At 38.8% G+C, this 15826-nt stretch overlaps 1 protein-coding gene across 3 annotated transcripts; it reads left to right on the top strand.

Moving 5' to 3' along the window:
- Window positions 1–36: 36 nt before the first annotated feature.
- Window positions 37–14517, top strand: KATNBL1 (katanin regulatory subunit B1 like 1). Of its 3 annotated transcripts, none has more exons than XM_015864864.2 (10): window positions 37–150; window positions 6074–6201; window positions 7154–7194; window positions 7555–7834; window positions 9046–9164; window positions 9336–9386; window positions 9482–9571; window positions 10119–10208; window positions 10588–10681; window positions 12168–14510. In XM_015864864.2, exons 2-10 carry the CDS (start codon window positions 6088–6090, stop codon window positions 12198–12200), a joined length of 912 nt encoding a protein of 303 aa, XP_015720350.1. In that variant the 5' UTR covers window positions 37–150; window positions 6074–6087; the 3' UTR covers window positions 12201–14510. The 3 variants fall into 3 exon arrangements, with proteins under 3 accessions (XP_015720350.1, XP_015720352.1, XP_015720351.1); XM_015864866.2 differs by lacking the exon at window positions 37–150 and adding an exon at window positions 431–1530 and having other exon boundaries at window positions 12168–14517; XM_015864865.2 differs by lacking the exon at window positions 37–150 and adding an exon at window positions 4677–4786 and having other exon boundaries at window positions 12168–14517.
- Window positions 14518–15826: the final 1309 nt, after the last annotated feature.

Raw genomic sequence — 15826 nt, 5'->3', positions numbered from 1 at the left:
CGCGGGCGGAGGCGGAGCGAGGCGGGGCGCGGCCCGGCATGCAGCGCGGCGCCGTTTGAATGGCGCAGGCTGTGGGCGCTGGCTCCGGGTTGTAGCTTCCTGTCACAGTGTCTCCTGTCGGCGTGGGCCGTCCGGTACCATGAGCGGCAGGTGAGCGCGGCCGGGAGGGCCGCCGCGTCGGGAGGGCCGGCTGCGGGGGGTCCCTCGTGGCGGGGCCCCTCCTCGGCCCGGGGCGCGCCCACGGCGCTGCGAGACGGGCTGGGAGGAGCCGCGGCCGGGCCTTCCGCAGGCGGATCTCCGGGGCCGCTCGCTCGGGCCCAGCGCGGGGCGCCTCGCCAGGCCCGGCAGCTGTGGGCGGCGCGCAGGTGGGAGCGGGGCCGCCTCTACCGAGCTGCAGGGCACTGGCGGCCTCACCGCCCGTCTCGGCCGTGCCCGTGCGGGGCTCGGCGGGCGGCCCTGCGTCGGTTCGGTCGGGGATTCGCTTCGTCCTTTTTGTGAGACGACGGCGTCACCCCAGAGTCGAAACCGGCGTGTGCTCCCGTAGGCAGGCGGCGGGAGCGCGGCAGGGTTGTAGTGCTGCCCGGGGAGGATAATAGCAGGGGCGAGGCCTGCTGACTGGGCTCTGCGCCCTGGGTGTGACAGATGCCTTATTGCAGTGGGGAGGAGAGGGAGGGAACAAGACATCTTCATTTGCTTCGGGAGCCGGAGTTAATTGCTTTCTTAAAAAGACTTCAGATCTCTTTTTCTGTTGTGTTGGAGCGGCTTGGCTTGTCGTTCAGTGTAGACCTAACGAACTCTGAAGAGTGAAACCAGTTGGAGAGACTGTGTGATAGTTTTATCGAGGTGTTGTTGTTTTAGTAACGTGCTTTGCTATGGAGCAAGGATGAGTCCATTATTTGCTTAAAAACTGCTTTTTGGAAGAGGAATGTTGCCTTTCTCACTGCCTTGGTTTTTGTATTTCCCATTGTGTAGCTGCAGACAGAGAAGGACAAGAAGGGTGAGCCCTGCTGGAGAATTAAGCGTAGCAGATGGCAGACGAGTGGCTCTTGGTCCTTGCTGGGTGGAAAAAAACAAATTGTTTTAGTTTAAAGCTGTTACTTCATTATTAATCAGTGCAAATAACTTTGACTAAAATGTCAGTAACCTCGCTTCGCTGAATTCAAGTTAGCTTTATTTTTAGTTCCTAAGCTTTATAACTGAGAACACTTACTACATTTTAAAAATAGTATTAGTAGCTGTCATTACAGGAATATGTTTACATACATGAGTATCCTGTCTTGTAGTGTTACAGTAATTTATGTGAACTGCGTCCATAAGTTTTGCAGCTTCTCTTTTTGATTTATTTCGGTTAGAATAATAAGGATATCTTTTACTTAAAACGCTCTATATCTTGATCCTATGGTGAGGGACTTGAAGTTTGAATTAGGAAAGATCTTTTTAGATGCTTTTAGCATCTCATCATCAAAAGACACGCAGGGTGACATTAAGTGTAATCTTCAATGCCATGTGATCTGGAGCCGTGCAGTATAGGTAGGTGCAGGCTGCTTTTGGCCTCGTGGGGCTGTGTGGGTACCTGCAGCTCCATTAGGGCTGGAAGGGAAGTAGTTGCAGTGCACCTTTCTCAGAATTTGAATTTAAGATTCTTGCTACAGATTGGGGTTAAACAGCAAATAAGAGAAAAGCATTTGTTTTTTATGGGTGATTTCTTAAAGCTTGTTGACAGTCTTGATGTGAGAGTTTCAATGTATTTGAGCTCTGTTTTCTATCTAACAGCTGTCAGATAATGTTAACAATAGAAGTTTTCCAGCCTTGCTATTCCTGTGTTGTTAATAGGTGAAAATCAACAGGTGAAAAACATCCTTTCCTTATTAGAGGGCTGCTTCTATGATTCTGCTTTCCAGTGCTTTTTAAAATTGGACATGCCTTTAAATTGTACTTCCACGTGCAGAACATGGTGTGGTACTTTTACTACTCCTTCCTTTCCTGGAAGGAATATTTTCCTAGGAATCAGATGTTCAGTTATCAGACTTTGTAATAAGGGAGCTCTGCCCCATGCCTGGGTTCATCCTCCCCGAGCTTCACTGAACTCTGACTTGTGGTCACTTCCAAAGCCTCATTATGGCTGTTTATGACAGCAGGCCCCGAAAAAACTCCATGTCTGTGTAGTAGGAAGCTGAGCTTAAAAAATTGTTACAGCATTAATTTGTCACTCAAGCAGTATTTCTTTACTGCTGATTTAGCTGATGTTAATTTTTTCCTAATAAGTCACTTCAGATTGAAAGAAGGGACCTAACGGGTACATCTGGCTGAGATTCGTGCCCTGGTGATGTGAAAGGCTTGTCTTGTAGTGTTGCACAGAAACTTTGCATTGATGGTAATTCAAGGTTTTGAGGAATGCCTTTCTTAAGATAATTCAGTACGTAGCACTTAGTGAACAGTAATTACACAAAAATCTGTTTCATAATGAAAGTGTGTGGAAGATGTACAATAAGAGACGGATGGAATCTGTAGTATTTGTTGGTCGGACTTAGAATGGAAGGAAATGATGCCAAGTTTACTCAGTCTTCTGCCTCATAAGATAGCACTAATTTATTTCTCTAGACCAATTACCTTTTGGAATAACCATTATTGGAGATTTCCCATAAGCCTTTTCCATCTGATAATAATTAGTAAAATCACTTGCTCTTTCCTGGCTCTATGATGTGTGCCAGCTTCAAATGCCTTCAGATCTGGCACCTCCTCTCTGTGCGGAGTAACAAATAATTAACTTCGATCGATGTTGTCATCCTTGAGAACATGCTCTTGATATAACGTGAGGGGTGGGGGAGAAACCCCGGGACATCTGTGATGGCTGATGTATGTGCAGTGCTGGAGGAAAAAGGAGCTTTAGAGAATTCTGGCAGTGGCTGATTCTTTTGGAGGATATTGCAGATGGCTGAACTAGAACGACTTCACGCTTGCTTTGCTGTCATGTGAAGTACACAAGTCTGCGCGCTGTAAGAAATTCATGTTATGTTAAAACATGTGAAGGTTACGTAGCATGCAAGGAAAAGTTTGTCCCCTTCTGGGGGCCATGCCCAGAATGTTGGCCCATGGGAGGGAGTGGCTGTGTTTGTTAATACTTGCCTTTGACAGCTACGCACTTGGAAGCCATTTAGTGCTGCCTTCCTTCGTGTGATTTTAGGTGTGTTGCAGCTGGGTTAGATCACAGGTTTGTGGGGGGTATTTTTTATTTAAATAATCAGCGCTGTATTAAAGCTGCTAGGAAAACTTTGTCAAGGTAACATCTAGTGACTGGGTAAGGATAACCTGACTTCCCATTACATGTGGTTGCTGTTACACTAGTCCTTCTGTTTCCTGAAAACTGAGGAGAGGGGAGGAAGGATTGTCATCTGCTTAGTAAAGCCCTTCATAGAAGGGAGAAAATGGGTGGAATGGGGGTCTCTCAACATAATGAACTTGTGCATTTCTGTTCAGATTTCCAGTTGTCACAAAGTGTGCTGCAGAACAGTTTAAGCTTGTATGTTGAAGAGCTACGGCAGAGCTGAAGAGACTTCATTTTATCCTTAGTTTGTTTTAAATCGTGTAAAGCAGAGGAGTTACATTAGCCTTAAGAAATTTGTTCCAAGCAGCCAACTATGTCGCTAGCTGCACTTGTGATGACAGAATTGTCAGAAATTCATGAAGCTGAGGTATAAGTTGCTCCATCTGGTACAAAAAAGATCTAGTGCCATTTTTAATATTCTCCATATGTATCAAAAATAGCAGTGGATGGCAGTGTCTGTTCTGGAATGTATCTGATACTTCTCTTGACTGCTTCCATTTCCCGTAAAGCCCCTCTGGTTCCCAAGTGTACACATCTCTAATTGCTGATCAATGATCCTTATGGAGCACTGAGCAGTCTGAGAGATCTAAAGCCAAGTGTCATATATTCACATTTTATTGTGGGTGTTAATTATTAGCTTGCAGGCTGTAGTTCTGTTTGTGAACCAAGAATTTCCTCACACCTGTGGACATAAATGCTGTGCTCTACGTTCACCCCTAATCTTCATTTCTGGTTATTGTTCATCACAATTCTTTAACTTGTCATTAAACCCTCATCTTTAGTTTCTGGTATAACCTGGTATTGCCAGCAGCCTTCATTTATCCCCTTCATGAGGCACTGTATGAATGTTTCAAGCTGTACAGTTTTTCTGCAGAATTCCAGCAGTCTTCACTTTGGGAGCTGCTCAGAGCACTTAGTACTGTAAGGTATTTCTCCATGCAGAAACCTTCTCTCATCAATAGATTGCTTAATTATCAAGAGACCTCAGTGAGGGACTTCTGGAAGCTTTTTTGGAATCTCACGTGTGATCTGTCCTTTAGCTCTCCCATATCCCATACTGTACTACTATATCCCATACTGTACTACCTTCTGTGAGCGTGCATCACCTGCTCAGAGAATGCCATTAATTGTTCAGAGCGGGACTCAGTGAGGTTGACTCTTTCACAAGACATTATTTGTATCTACTAATTCGATACTTAATTGCATTGTTTACCAATTTGTGCAACAGAGATGTCACTGAACCTTTCTTAAGGCCATCTTTAAATACTGACTGTATTTTCCCTTAGGCGCACTGGCATCTCTACAGGAGAGGTTCTGTACCTCTTTTAATAACACAGCTATTTCTTCCTAGGTTCATGTAACTTTTGGATGTACACCGTCCATTTCTGCGGGTCTGTTGCTGTTCATTTTGCTTGTGTTCACTGCTGCTACTTTGTCTTTAGATATCCCCAACAAAACAAGGTAAACTTGAGGGACCACCCTAAGCTGTAGGACAGTGAGCACAGATGGGAGGGTTTTACTTCACTAGGCATTCCTCTGTATCTGAACATCGGTTGGCCCTTTCGGATTTCTGCTCCTGGGCTCTAAAGTGGGAGTCCACATTCTTTTCCTGTTTCATCTGGAGGCTTCATGTTCTCTCATCACATTTTAACAGAGTGTGTAATCCTTTTCACTTTTCTCTTTTGGGCATATCCAGCTTTATGTAGAAATCTTATCTTTCCAGTTCAGTTATTTTGACTCAACCTTAAAAGATTGACTCTAACACTGAAGCCAGATATACTAAACCAGGATTCTTTAAGATGCTTTTCTCACCTCGTGCTGTTTTCCACTTTTAATTAGAATGCATTCCAGTTTAACAATGTTGTTTTATACATTAGGAATCAACTTTTCTTTGCATGAAAGAGGAGGGAATTTGAGATGATTTATTAAACAGGCAAGTAAGAAGTAACTGTTCAGGGCAGAATTGTGTAAGCTGTCACTGTCACAGCGATAGTTGCAAAAATGATTCTTCAGGAGCTGACGTTAAGGACCTTCTTGGATCTGACAAGCTGATTCTGTGGGATTTAACTTCAGTAGCAGCTGGTCCTCCCTGTTTTTCTGGGGTGCTACAGGAAACCACTTTCCTGTATATACATACAGATCATGTGTGAAATAGTTGTGTTTTTTTTTTCCTTCACAATACCCAGGCGATATAGCGAGGAGAAGCTGTGGGAGGGTATTGCCAACCACCTAACAGGAGTTATCTAACACATTTTTTTTTTTTAATTCTGATTAAGCTTGCCTTATTCTTGAAAAATATGAAGTATCTTTATTTTCCTGTCTTTCCTCATTTGGAAATAATCGAGAGCAACTATATTTCATTAGATAGCAGATGAAATAGATTTGGAGGAGAATTCTCATGAGCTGTTTGTCTTATTCTTTACATGAATTCTTGCCTGTATGGCGCTTTAGAGTGCAGGTGTACTGAGCTGATCTGTCAACAAGATCCGTATTTCTTGGGGGTGGAGAAGTGTAACTTTTTGCTTTCTGTGGGAAACTGAAAGTGGGAATTTTGAAGTGCCTATCAGGGTGGTACTAATAAGGCTTTTAGCTAGTGTTTGTTAAACAGTGATATCTTGGTTTATTCATATAATTGAATATCTTGCTAATATTTGAACTATTTTAACTGTATTTGCTAGATGCATTTGAAGAAAGCTGACAGAATGTTTTACAAAATATGACCTGAGTTGATCTTTGCCTTGAAAATAGGGATCTGAGAGATTATGGCATCTGAAGCTCACAATGCTAAAAAACAGAAAGTGTTGCTTATTGAAGGTCGTCCTGTTGATCTCCCCAGAAAAAGAATCTCTTCTTCCACTAAAAAGATCATGAAGGAGGTAAGGAATTTGCATCTTTCAATGGAACTCAAGTAAATATTCAAACAGAGGTTTATAGCTTTGCCCAGTCTAGGACTGGAGACATAGTGGTGCTGAGTGTTTTGTGCTTAGATGTACAAAAGAACAGCGATTGTATTATGAGTATGGTACACTCAGGGATTACATGTATGTATCATGTTGTCCATGCAAGCAGCACATACCAATTTGGTTCTGTTCCTCTTCTTTCCTGTGGTCTCATCAGAAAATGTTCTAGGTTAGGAATTCTGTTGTCAAAAAGTTTTCCCTTGTCAAGAGATGGCAAATCTGAGAGGTGGGGTAGGAGAAACAGTTCTTAAAACATTGAATTTTACTATAAAATAAACATTTAGAAATTAATATTCAAATTATTGCTTATTTTTTAAGGGTTTTATGTATCTGTATGGTATAACTCAAATGAATTGTTAGTCCTTCATGATATTAACATTCTTTGCTGCCTCATTGGCATCAGGATGCTTATTTTTCCTGTTAGTGAATCTAGGATAATCAAACTGATTCTACCAACGTCAGCCTTCATTTTTTGTTATTGTTGTGCTTTGGAGAAATGTTTGCTGCTGCCATCTTTCCTGCATCTGCTAATCTGCTGGATTGTTGGCAATTAAGTGTTTATCAGAGATGGGTAATATTGCTTTTTTTATATTAGTCACAGTTTTTAGTTCTGTCAGTCTCTGATGTCACAATCCTACCTATTCCAAAGGCACCACAAACCTTTAGTTGATTGTGGTGCCACAAGGACAGCTGTACATCTGTATGTCACTGTGAAATAATTTGCAAAAATGCTACTGTAGCTGTGTGTCAATGAAATAGAGAAGGTGGCTGGGAGGGAATCTGCAGTGAATGCATTCCTTGAAAAAGCAGTGATACTGTTTGAGTCTTTTTAGTAATAGCCTGACTTTCTTTATTCCCTTTCTCCCAGGATAAGAAATCTCCAAAACAGCTGGCTTCATACACAAACAGGTAGGAGGGTCTTTCTGTTTAGAGTCTGAAGTTTCAGGAGGGAGCGAAGCAGGGAGGAAGAAGCAATTTAAATTTATTACAACACCCAAACTGTCACAATGAAAAATGGTAACTGTACTGACAGTGCTTGCTATTTGCCCATTTATGTAATGACTTTATTTTTAAAAAAGCAGAACAATAATATTGGTGGTAGAACTTATTTCTGATAACTCAAGTGTCATAAGGCTGTGTACTGGGGGTAAAATGTTGAAGTGGCCTGGAAGTTTAATGCTGAATTCATAATGATATATTTTAGATTCATATGAAGTATTGACTTAGGTTTAGAATTACCTTTACTAAAATATTCATGTGTTTTTGCAGAATAACAGTTGGAAAAACGGTGACCAGTCCCCTATTTCTCTTCAAAGCAGTACATTGTAAAAGAAAAGTCTATAGTTACACTGCAAAGCCTTGTTACAAGAAGAAACAGTTCCCTAAATCAAGGGGCTATAACATGGCAAATAAAGAAAATGAACTAGCTTGTGCAGGGAATCTGCCAGCAAAACTGAATGATGGTCGAACACACTTGCTGAATTCTAGTGACTCTGGCTCGTCTCAAACAGAAGGCCCCTCTTCCAAATATAGTGCATTTTTTTCAGAGGTAAGTTGAGCTTAAAGAAATCTGAGTTCAACATAAGTATTTGTAGTAGTTTTTGTGTAGTTGGCTGTGAAAGTTTTTATCGACCAGATTAGTTTTCTTAACATACAGATTGGCTCAGTTTGTGATTTGCAGTCTTTATTCCTCGATAGACTATGATTTAGTTGCCAGCAGTAGTAGTCCTGCCACTTTATCAGCACAAACTTAGATCTGACATCAAGCACCAAGTCAAAAATGTTGTTTTGTCCAGGTTAGATTTTATGACTTAAGTGGCCTAATTTGTTTTTAAGGTGTTATTGTATGGCTGGAAATAGCTAGTGAGGTTGGATGGGACTGTTTTTAATAGCTTTAGCTTGGTGTCAATGACAGCAATTTAAATTATTACATAAGACTGTTCTTACAGAGATTAGTAAGTATTAGTATGAGTAAAGTATTATTCTTTACTCATAGTAAAGAATTTCCTCCTAATATCTAACCTAAACCTACCCTTCTACTTAAGAAACCATTACCTTCTTGTCCTATCACTGTTCTACATGAGCAAGTCTCCCCATCTTTCTTGTAGGCTGTGTTTACATTGGCCTTCTTAATGTTTCCCCAAAGTCTTCTCTTCTGTAGCCTGATCAGTGAAAACTCCCTCAGCCTGTCTTCTCAGGAAAGATGTTCCAGCCCTCTGATTATCTTCATTGCCCTCCTCTGGACCTGTTCCGACAGCTCTGTGTTGCTCTTGTGCAAAGGGTCCCAGAGCTGGACGCATTACTGCAAATTGGGTCACACAAGAGCAGAGTAAAAGGGATCAACCACCTCCCTCAAACTGCTGGCCATGCTTCTTTTGATGCAGCACAGGAAATACAATGGACTTCCTGGGCTGTGAACTCACGTTGCTGGCTTATATTAAATATTCTCCAATTGATAAGCATCTAAACAAGCACTTCTCAGAGTTGGTGAGACTTAAAGGTTAATGCTTATGAGTGCTCTAATTATTAGATATCTCAATTCAGGTGTTTGCAAACTTTATTTCTGCAGATTTTGGGTAGAGTAGAAGGTCTGTTGGTGTCTGGTTCTAAGGTTGTTATTAGGAAAACTTCTAATAATTATACCAGGTGGTAAAATAGATTTTTATATACTCCAGCATTGCCATACTGAAGCAGCTTATTGTGTCATTGCTGACTACTTAACTTGCAGTAAATTTCTTCTGTATTCTTAAAAACATACAGGTTTCTCAGGACCATGAAACCATGGCTCAAGTTCTGTTTAGCAGGAATCTGCGGCTGAATGTTGCTTTAACCTTTTGGAGAAGGAGAAGTATAAGTGAACTGGTAGCCTACCTAGTGAGGTAATTTTTTCTCTCTTCCTCTGTATTCTTAAAGTGTAGCAAAACCCAAATATGATGCAGTCTTTTAGGGTTTCCTTAAATCTTGTAAATTAGCAATAATTACTTATTAATGGAAACACAGTTGAACCTATGTTCGACTAGTGATACTTGTTTTATCTTTCATGTTTCTAGGATACATGATCTTGGAGTTGTAGTAGACTGCCTTCCTGTGCTTACAAACAGGTACAAACAGAAAGTGGGACATGTGAACATGCTGTACCCACAGTGAATTTCTGGCACTTCTGAAACACCTTGTTTTTTTGTTTTTTTTTTTTAAGTTTACAGGAAGAAAAACCATATATTTCAGTTGGCTGCTGTGTAGATCTTTTGCCTTTAGTGAAATCACTACTTAAAAGCAAATATGAAGAGTAAGTATCAATTTCAGATGTCTAAATGCTCTTCCTTGCTGCTTGTGTTTTGCCCATGTATTTAAAGATGTTTTGTCCTCTGTCTCATCTTCCTTTCCACCAACCCTGCCTTTCTTGGGATAACACCTACCTAAAGGAGCCTCCGCATGAGCCCTCGTGTTGTTTTTAATAACATTCAGAAGTTTAAATTAAAAAAGAAGAAACTTCTGCAGAGTTAAGAACCACAGGGGAGGAGTTGCTTTTTGATGTCATGTAGATACAGTTGTAGATACAGTCATTCTAAACAGTAAAGCACAAGGGCAGCGAGGTTTCAGCATTTTCGGTAACACAAAATCAGTAAGACTTTCAGGTATAAGATAAATCTCACTACTTCTAAAGAAGAACTTCAGTTTACAACTTAAAAAATAAGAACACAAGCAATTGTCTAAAACAGAATTTGTCTAGGTTTGTCTTGCAAGACAGATGTGTTGCTTTCTAAGTTGCATTCTTGTATGAAGATATTAGCTGACCTGTGGATGTTTGAATCGTGTCAAATATGTTATTGCAGATATGTGATAGTTGGCCTAAACTGGCTTCAAGCTGTAATTAAAAGATGGTGGTCAGAACTATCTGCGCATAAAGAGAGGGCAGAGGATGGGTGAGTATAGTGTTGGAAAAACATTTAAATATTTTTGTAGTTTATTTCATCTCAGAATTCCTATTAATACTGATCAACAGGAGCACACCTTTTTATACAAAGGAAAAAATTATGCTTATAATTTGAAAGTAGAAGTTTAAAGGCATTTAATTTCTTGAATTATCAAATCGTGGGTGGTGTTCAAAAATTTGCTTGTAAGATTATAATTCTTGTATTTCTTTTAACTTCTAACAAATAATATAGTCATTGGGGTACTGCAGAAGTAAAATTTATGAGTTGAAAATAAGACTGAAGCTATATAAAGTATAAACACCTGTTTCAAGCAAAATATGGGGAACTGTAGTACATATGTTAAAAACTATTTTTCGTTGTTTTTCAGAAATATGATTATTTTAAAACAACAATTAAGTGAATTATGGGAACAAGAAAATCATCTTACTATGGTTCCAGGATATACTGGTAATATAGCAAAGGTAATCCAGTTACAGTTGCTGAGTAATAAGTATAGCTATACCATTTATATATATGCAGTCTTCCTCTTACTGGACACTATTTACTCTAAACTATTGAAGGCTAGAACTGTATCAGCTGTTAGAGTATTTTAATCAGTGCTCAAGTATATTGCACAGTCCTTACAGAAATCTGAAGTTCTAGTAGTGTGGTTTAGAATGCTGATGTTTTTTTTTTAATCTTTTTTGTCCTTTATAAAATATCTTCTTAATGGAGTTTAATAAAATAGTAAATAGTGATAAACCTTAGAATGTTTAAAAAAGGGGATTCAGTAGACTGTGAAGGACAGGTGTGTTGATTAAAATCTGCATTACCTCATCTGTGTGTGATGCAGCAGATTCTCAGTCTGGCAGTGGTGTTAACATTTGCATGTTAAGTGACCAGGACAAGTGGCAACATGCTGAATTTTAAATCTTCTGTCTTAGTACTTAGAAAATAGTGATTTTGTGGAGGGCAGTGGTGGCTCCATGTGAAGTGAATGCCCTGTTTGCCTTTCATGGCATACTTACAGTATCAGTACTATGTGTGATGTCTGATAAATACATCATTTGCTGTAAGTGGTACTCATCTACTCTAAAGGTAGTTTTTTGAGGCTGGGCACCAACAATTAAACTGAGCAAGAAGCTTCCCAGGACATACAGCAGCCATTTGGTTAGTGTAAACTTGAAAAGAATTTAGAGGTTGCCCGCTTTATTTATATGTGTAGGAGCTTTGTTCAATCTACAATTACTTAGAATCTTACAGTGATGTAGAATTTGTTGCATTAGTGTATCAAGCCAGTAAGTTTCTTAGCCTTCTGGGACCGCTCTGTTTCCCTGTCTGGAATGATGTCTCTACAGGGCTAATTACAGATTTCTTACAGAGTCTCAGATGGCTGCTATGCAGAAGAATCAACTAATTCTCCACCGGTAGAGCAATGGGAGCTTTTAATATAGATTGCCCAGTTATTCTGATGGATCAGCATAGCAGCTACAGCTAGCCTCAGTTTTTCCTCTACGATTCTTTCTGTTCTGTTGCCTTCTTAAGGTTCACCAGGATGTTTGTGACCAAGGGCACCTGAACAAGTCAGGAGCAAAGGAGTAGTATAAGAATGTTGGAGGGACGTAGGTTGGGTAGGAAGACTCTTGAAAATATCTCATGTACATAATTTCATTAAATGATGATAGTTTTGTATCCTGCCATTGTTCGTGAGGGGAGCAAAGAAATGCCAAGTTGATGGCTTTAGGCAATTAGTCCCGCTGTGCTCATAAGTAAAGTATTAACAATTGTTTTTCAAAGCATGAGCGCAAAAAAAAAGGAAGCAATCCTGAACTTGAAGATATTCTGAAATTTGTCCTAGTCTTAATTCTTACATTATGGTCCTGATTGATTAACCTGTCTCAGACATACAGTTGGTATTATGGCAGTAGGTAGTGTGGCAAACACTTTGTCCTCTTTTCTTCCTTCTAGGATGTAAATGCTTATTTATTACAACTGTGCTGACACGATTGAGAAATGATGTGCTTATGTGGTGAAACAATCCCCTAAGATGTTCCTGAAATACATACTGTTTCTGAAAGCCTTCTGAGAAATACTGCTGGAAGAGAACTGAACTGTCAAGCTGTTTAATAAAACCACTAACGAAATCCTAAGAATCTACTTCACATTGAAGTGGAAAAATGTCTAGTAGGAGCAACTTTTACTTCAGTGAGGTGAAAGTGCACTATGAAAACTGTATGCCTTTGCTGCATTTGGGATTCATTCATAAGTATTCACTGTTTTCCTACAGCATTGCATAAAAAGATGAATTCAACTGGTTCTGCCATCTTGTCTGACATTAATAAAGAACCAACGAGAGCAATCGGCATTAAGAGCTTTTAAGTGTTTATTTACAAGAACTCCAAAATGCACAACTATCTTCCAACTATTAAAGACAACTCTGAAATACTCAATTATTTCTTTGTTTTAATTGAAACTAAAGACAATTTTTGTTTGCACTATTGAAAAAGTATACAACAAAAATGCCTTAATTACTAGTGTTTGAAAGAGCCAATGTGTTGAGATGTAAGTAGCTATTGTATGTTCAGATTCTGATGAAAACTATTATGAAAGTCAGGGTTTCACACTGTGTAGTTGTTCTTGAAACATTGCACATACACAAAAATACATGCAGGACAAATAATATAAACAACTGAAGTTAAGCTTGGATAAACAGTTATTACAAATGTGAACAGAATGGTGAATATACCTGACAAATGTTTTTTATATTGTATGTGGATTTCTAACATGGTATCTTGTTCTGTATCATTTAAACTACATGCGAATAAGTAAATATATTAAATGTATCTACTGTTTTCTTCTCCAGTTCATAAAATTAGTTTCTGGGACAACTTCTTCCACAGTACTTCCTATTGTAGATATTTATGTCTATTATTTGTGAAATGTTTACAGCCAGACAAGGCCATTGTTATTCAAGTCACATTGTTCATATTCTACCTCCTTTAAGAAACTGACAAATAGTTTTGCAAAATCAGTCAATTACTAACTGGATTTAATGGTGTCAAAAAAAAAAAAAAAAGCTCAAACGCAAAAGCATTGAAAAAACTATCAACTTTTACTCTTCTACTGCTGTACTTTGCTATTTTAATTTGAAAGCTATACAGTAGCAGCTCTGAGGGAGTTTTTATTTTTAGTCTTGCTTCCATGTTTTTATCTTCTGGTTAGGAAGCGTGTTTTTCCAATTTAAAGCATATGAAGTGCCAGTTTTTCACTTAAACAAAAATACAACACCAAATCTGCTTTCTAAAAATCTGAAAAAAGAATGATCAGGTACTTGGAGGGGTTATGTTCATTAGCATTAAATGAATGCACTTTTACTGTGATGTTGGGCAAAAGAATAGTGTGTTTTGTGTTGGTTTTTGTTTGTTTGTTTTTTTTTTTACTTTGCAGGTGAAACAAATGAGATTTGAACTCAAGCAGCAGTCAACAACTTTAGGCCTCCTGTTACTTCATTTGTAGTTTGTATTTTATTTATACATCGTTATTGCTGGTTTCTGAAGACCAATTAGAAATCTGTCATCAGAACCTGGTGCTCTTTGGTTATTAGAATATTCTTTAAACCATCAAATGTTTTGTGCTATAGGCCATCAACTACAGGGAAGAAAGTCTGAGACATCCCAAGACTGAAACTTTCACTGGGACAATCTCCTGAGATATACATAGTGCAACATAGCTAGAATTATGTGTAACTAGAGGTATTTCACACTGCAAAGATTTTTTTGAGGCAGAACTTAGTGTTTCTAAGAATGTTTTTTCTGTCAAGTAAAAATAGAACTACAACACAATAATGTCATTTTCTTTGTTGTTCTTTGGAGCACTGAAATGTAAAGCTAACAAAAGCTTGTAAAGTAACTGCTGGAGCTCTTAGGTGGCTCCTCAAGGAGCATACTGTAAAGGTGGTGGAAACGCATTTTTTAAATTCTCCTGTTTTGTTTTTGTTTTTTGTTTTTTAATAGATAAGGTGAAAAAATTCATGGCCGTATAATTCAGGTACTACAAGAAGTAATCACTAATTACAATGAAATACTCTACTATTCAAAAATTTGGCTTAATAGATATGAACATGTAGTCTTATACTGAATTCTATGTATGGCCATGGATTTAACAATATATAACCGTGGATGGTGCTTCTTTTAAATGGCAAGATAAGATTGTCTTTAGGATGATTATTGTTGAGTAATAACATAATGCATTACTTTTTAACTGCCAAAAGTTGTATTTTGACAGCATCAATAATACAATATTAAACATGAAGCCATTAGTATCTGTGCCTTATTTAAAATGCTCTTATTTGTTCAGAAAGCTTTTACTTGAAGAGTGAACTGGGACTCCCCCCTCACCTAAACTCTAGTTACAGAAGCTTTCTGAGAAACTGGCTCAAATTTAAAATGTTTAAATATTAGATAAATATTTATTTTAAAAAATATATTTATATACAATGTAATCACCAGAGTTTAGTCAGCGATGAAGAAAGGAGGCTGAAAAAGCTACCCCATTGATGAGCTGGTTGTGAAGAAGCTAGTAGACTAGAAGACTAGATATATGGAGATCTGCAGCTGTATTTTGTCTCCTATCTTCGGGTGCGAAGGGGAACAGTCATGGCTCAGGCAGCTATTTGAAAGTACAGAGCAATGCAAATCACGCTACCAGTGTGAAGTTACTCCGGCCTCTGAACAGTGTGAGTTCTTCAGTTTATGAAGGCGCTTGGTTCTTGTGTGGGGAACTGACATTAAATTGATGCTCCGTTAGAGGAGGGGGAAAAAAAAAGCAGCTATTAATAGCCTCTTTAAATGTCAGACATGGTTTAATATCTGTCTTCAGACTACCTTCCTACATATGATAGTAATTGTAGGCTACAACTAAAGAATCACTGAGAATAATGTGAGCATGCTTTAATCCATTGTTTTAATTCCTTGTTCTGTTTTCTGCCTTGGAATGAGACTAAATGTAAGTATCTGTCTCCACACGTTCTCCCCATACATTCATTCTTCAGTATTTAATAATGTTATTTCTTTCCCTTTGTAGTCTAAATATACTGTATCTGCTGTTGAGTTGAGGGAGGGTGAAAGTTGACAAAATAAAGGTAAGACTATTTGAAAGCTACAGTTAAAACTTTCTCTTAAACTGTCAACACAAACTATTAATATCTGCTAATTGAAGTGGACATTTGTGGCTAAGCTCTTGAGTCTGAACTTGATTTTTCACTCTAAATAACCATAGCTGCAGGGTGGTTGTTTTGTGTTGTTTTTTTTTTCCATGAAGGACAAAGCTGGACTCTGATACTAACTTGTAACATGTGGACAGGGCTATAGTACTGTCATTTAAAGTAGAAATGACCACACAGACTTGAACTACTGCAGGGCTACAGTATTTTTGTTTCCATAATAGTGATAGTTTTGTAGTGCATCTCTTTATGTAGACTTAAACAATGTAATTGGTGACTTCAGATTGAGGTCTGTTGCTTTCAAGTTGATTGTGGCACATACTTGTTTCTGATTGGCACTGATCCCTACTTTAATTCAGACCTGGAGCGATGTGGGGTAAATAGATAACAGTAGTCAGTTGCCCCA

The sequence above is a fragment of the Coturnix japonica genome, chromosome 5 (assembly GCF_001577835.2).
Source record: "Coturnix japonica isolate 7356 chromosome 5, Coturnix japonica 2.1, whole genome shotgun sequence".
NCBI classification, from domain to species: domain Eukaryota; kingdom Metazoa; phylum Chordata; class Aves; order Galliformes; family Phasianidae; genus Coturnix; species Coturnix japonica.
The sequence above is the reverse complement of the archived record's forward strand: the minus strand, read 5'-3'. Positions and strand labels throughout refer to the sequence as shown.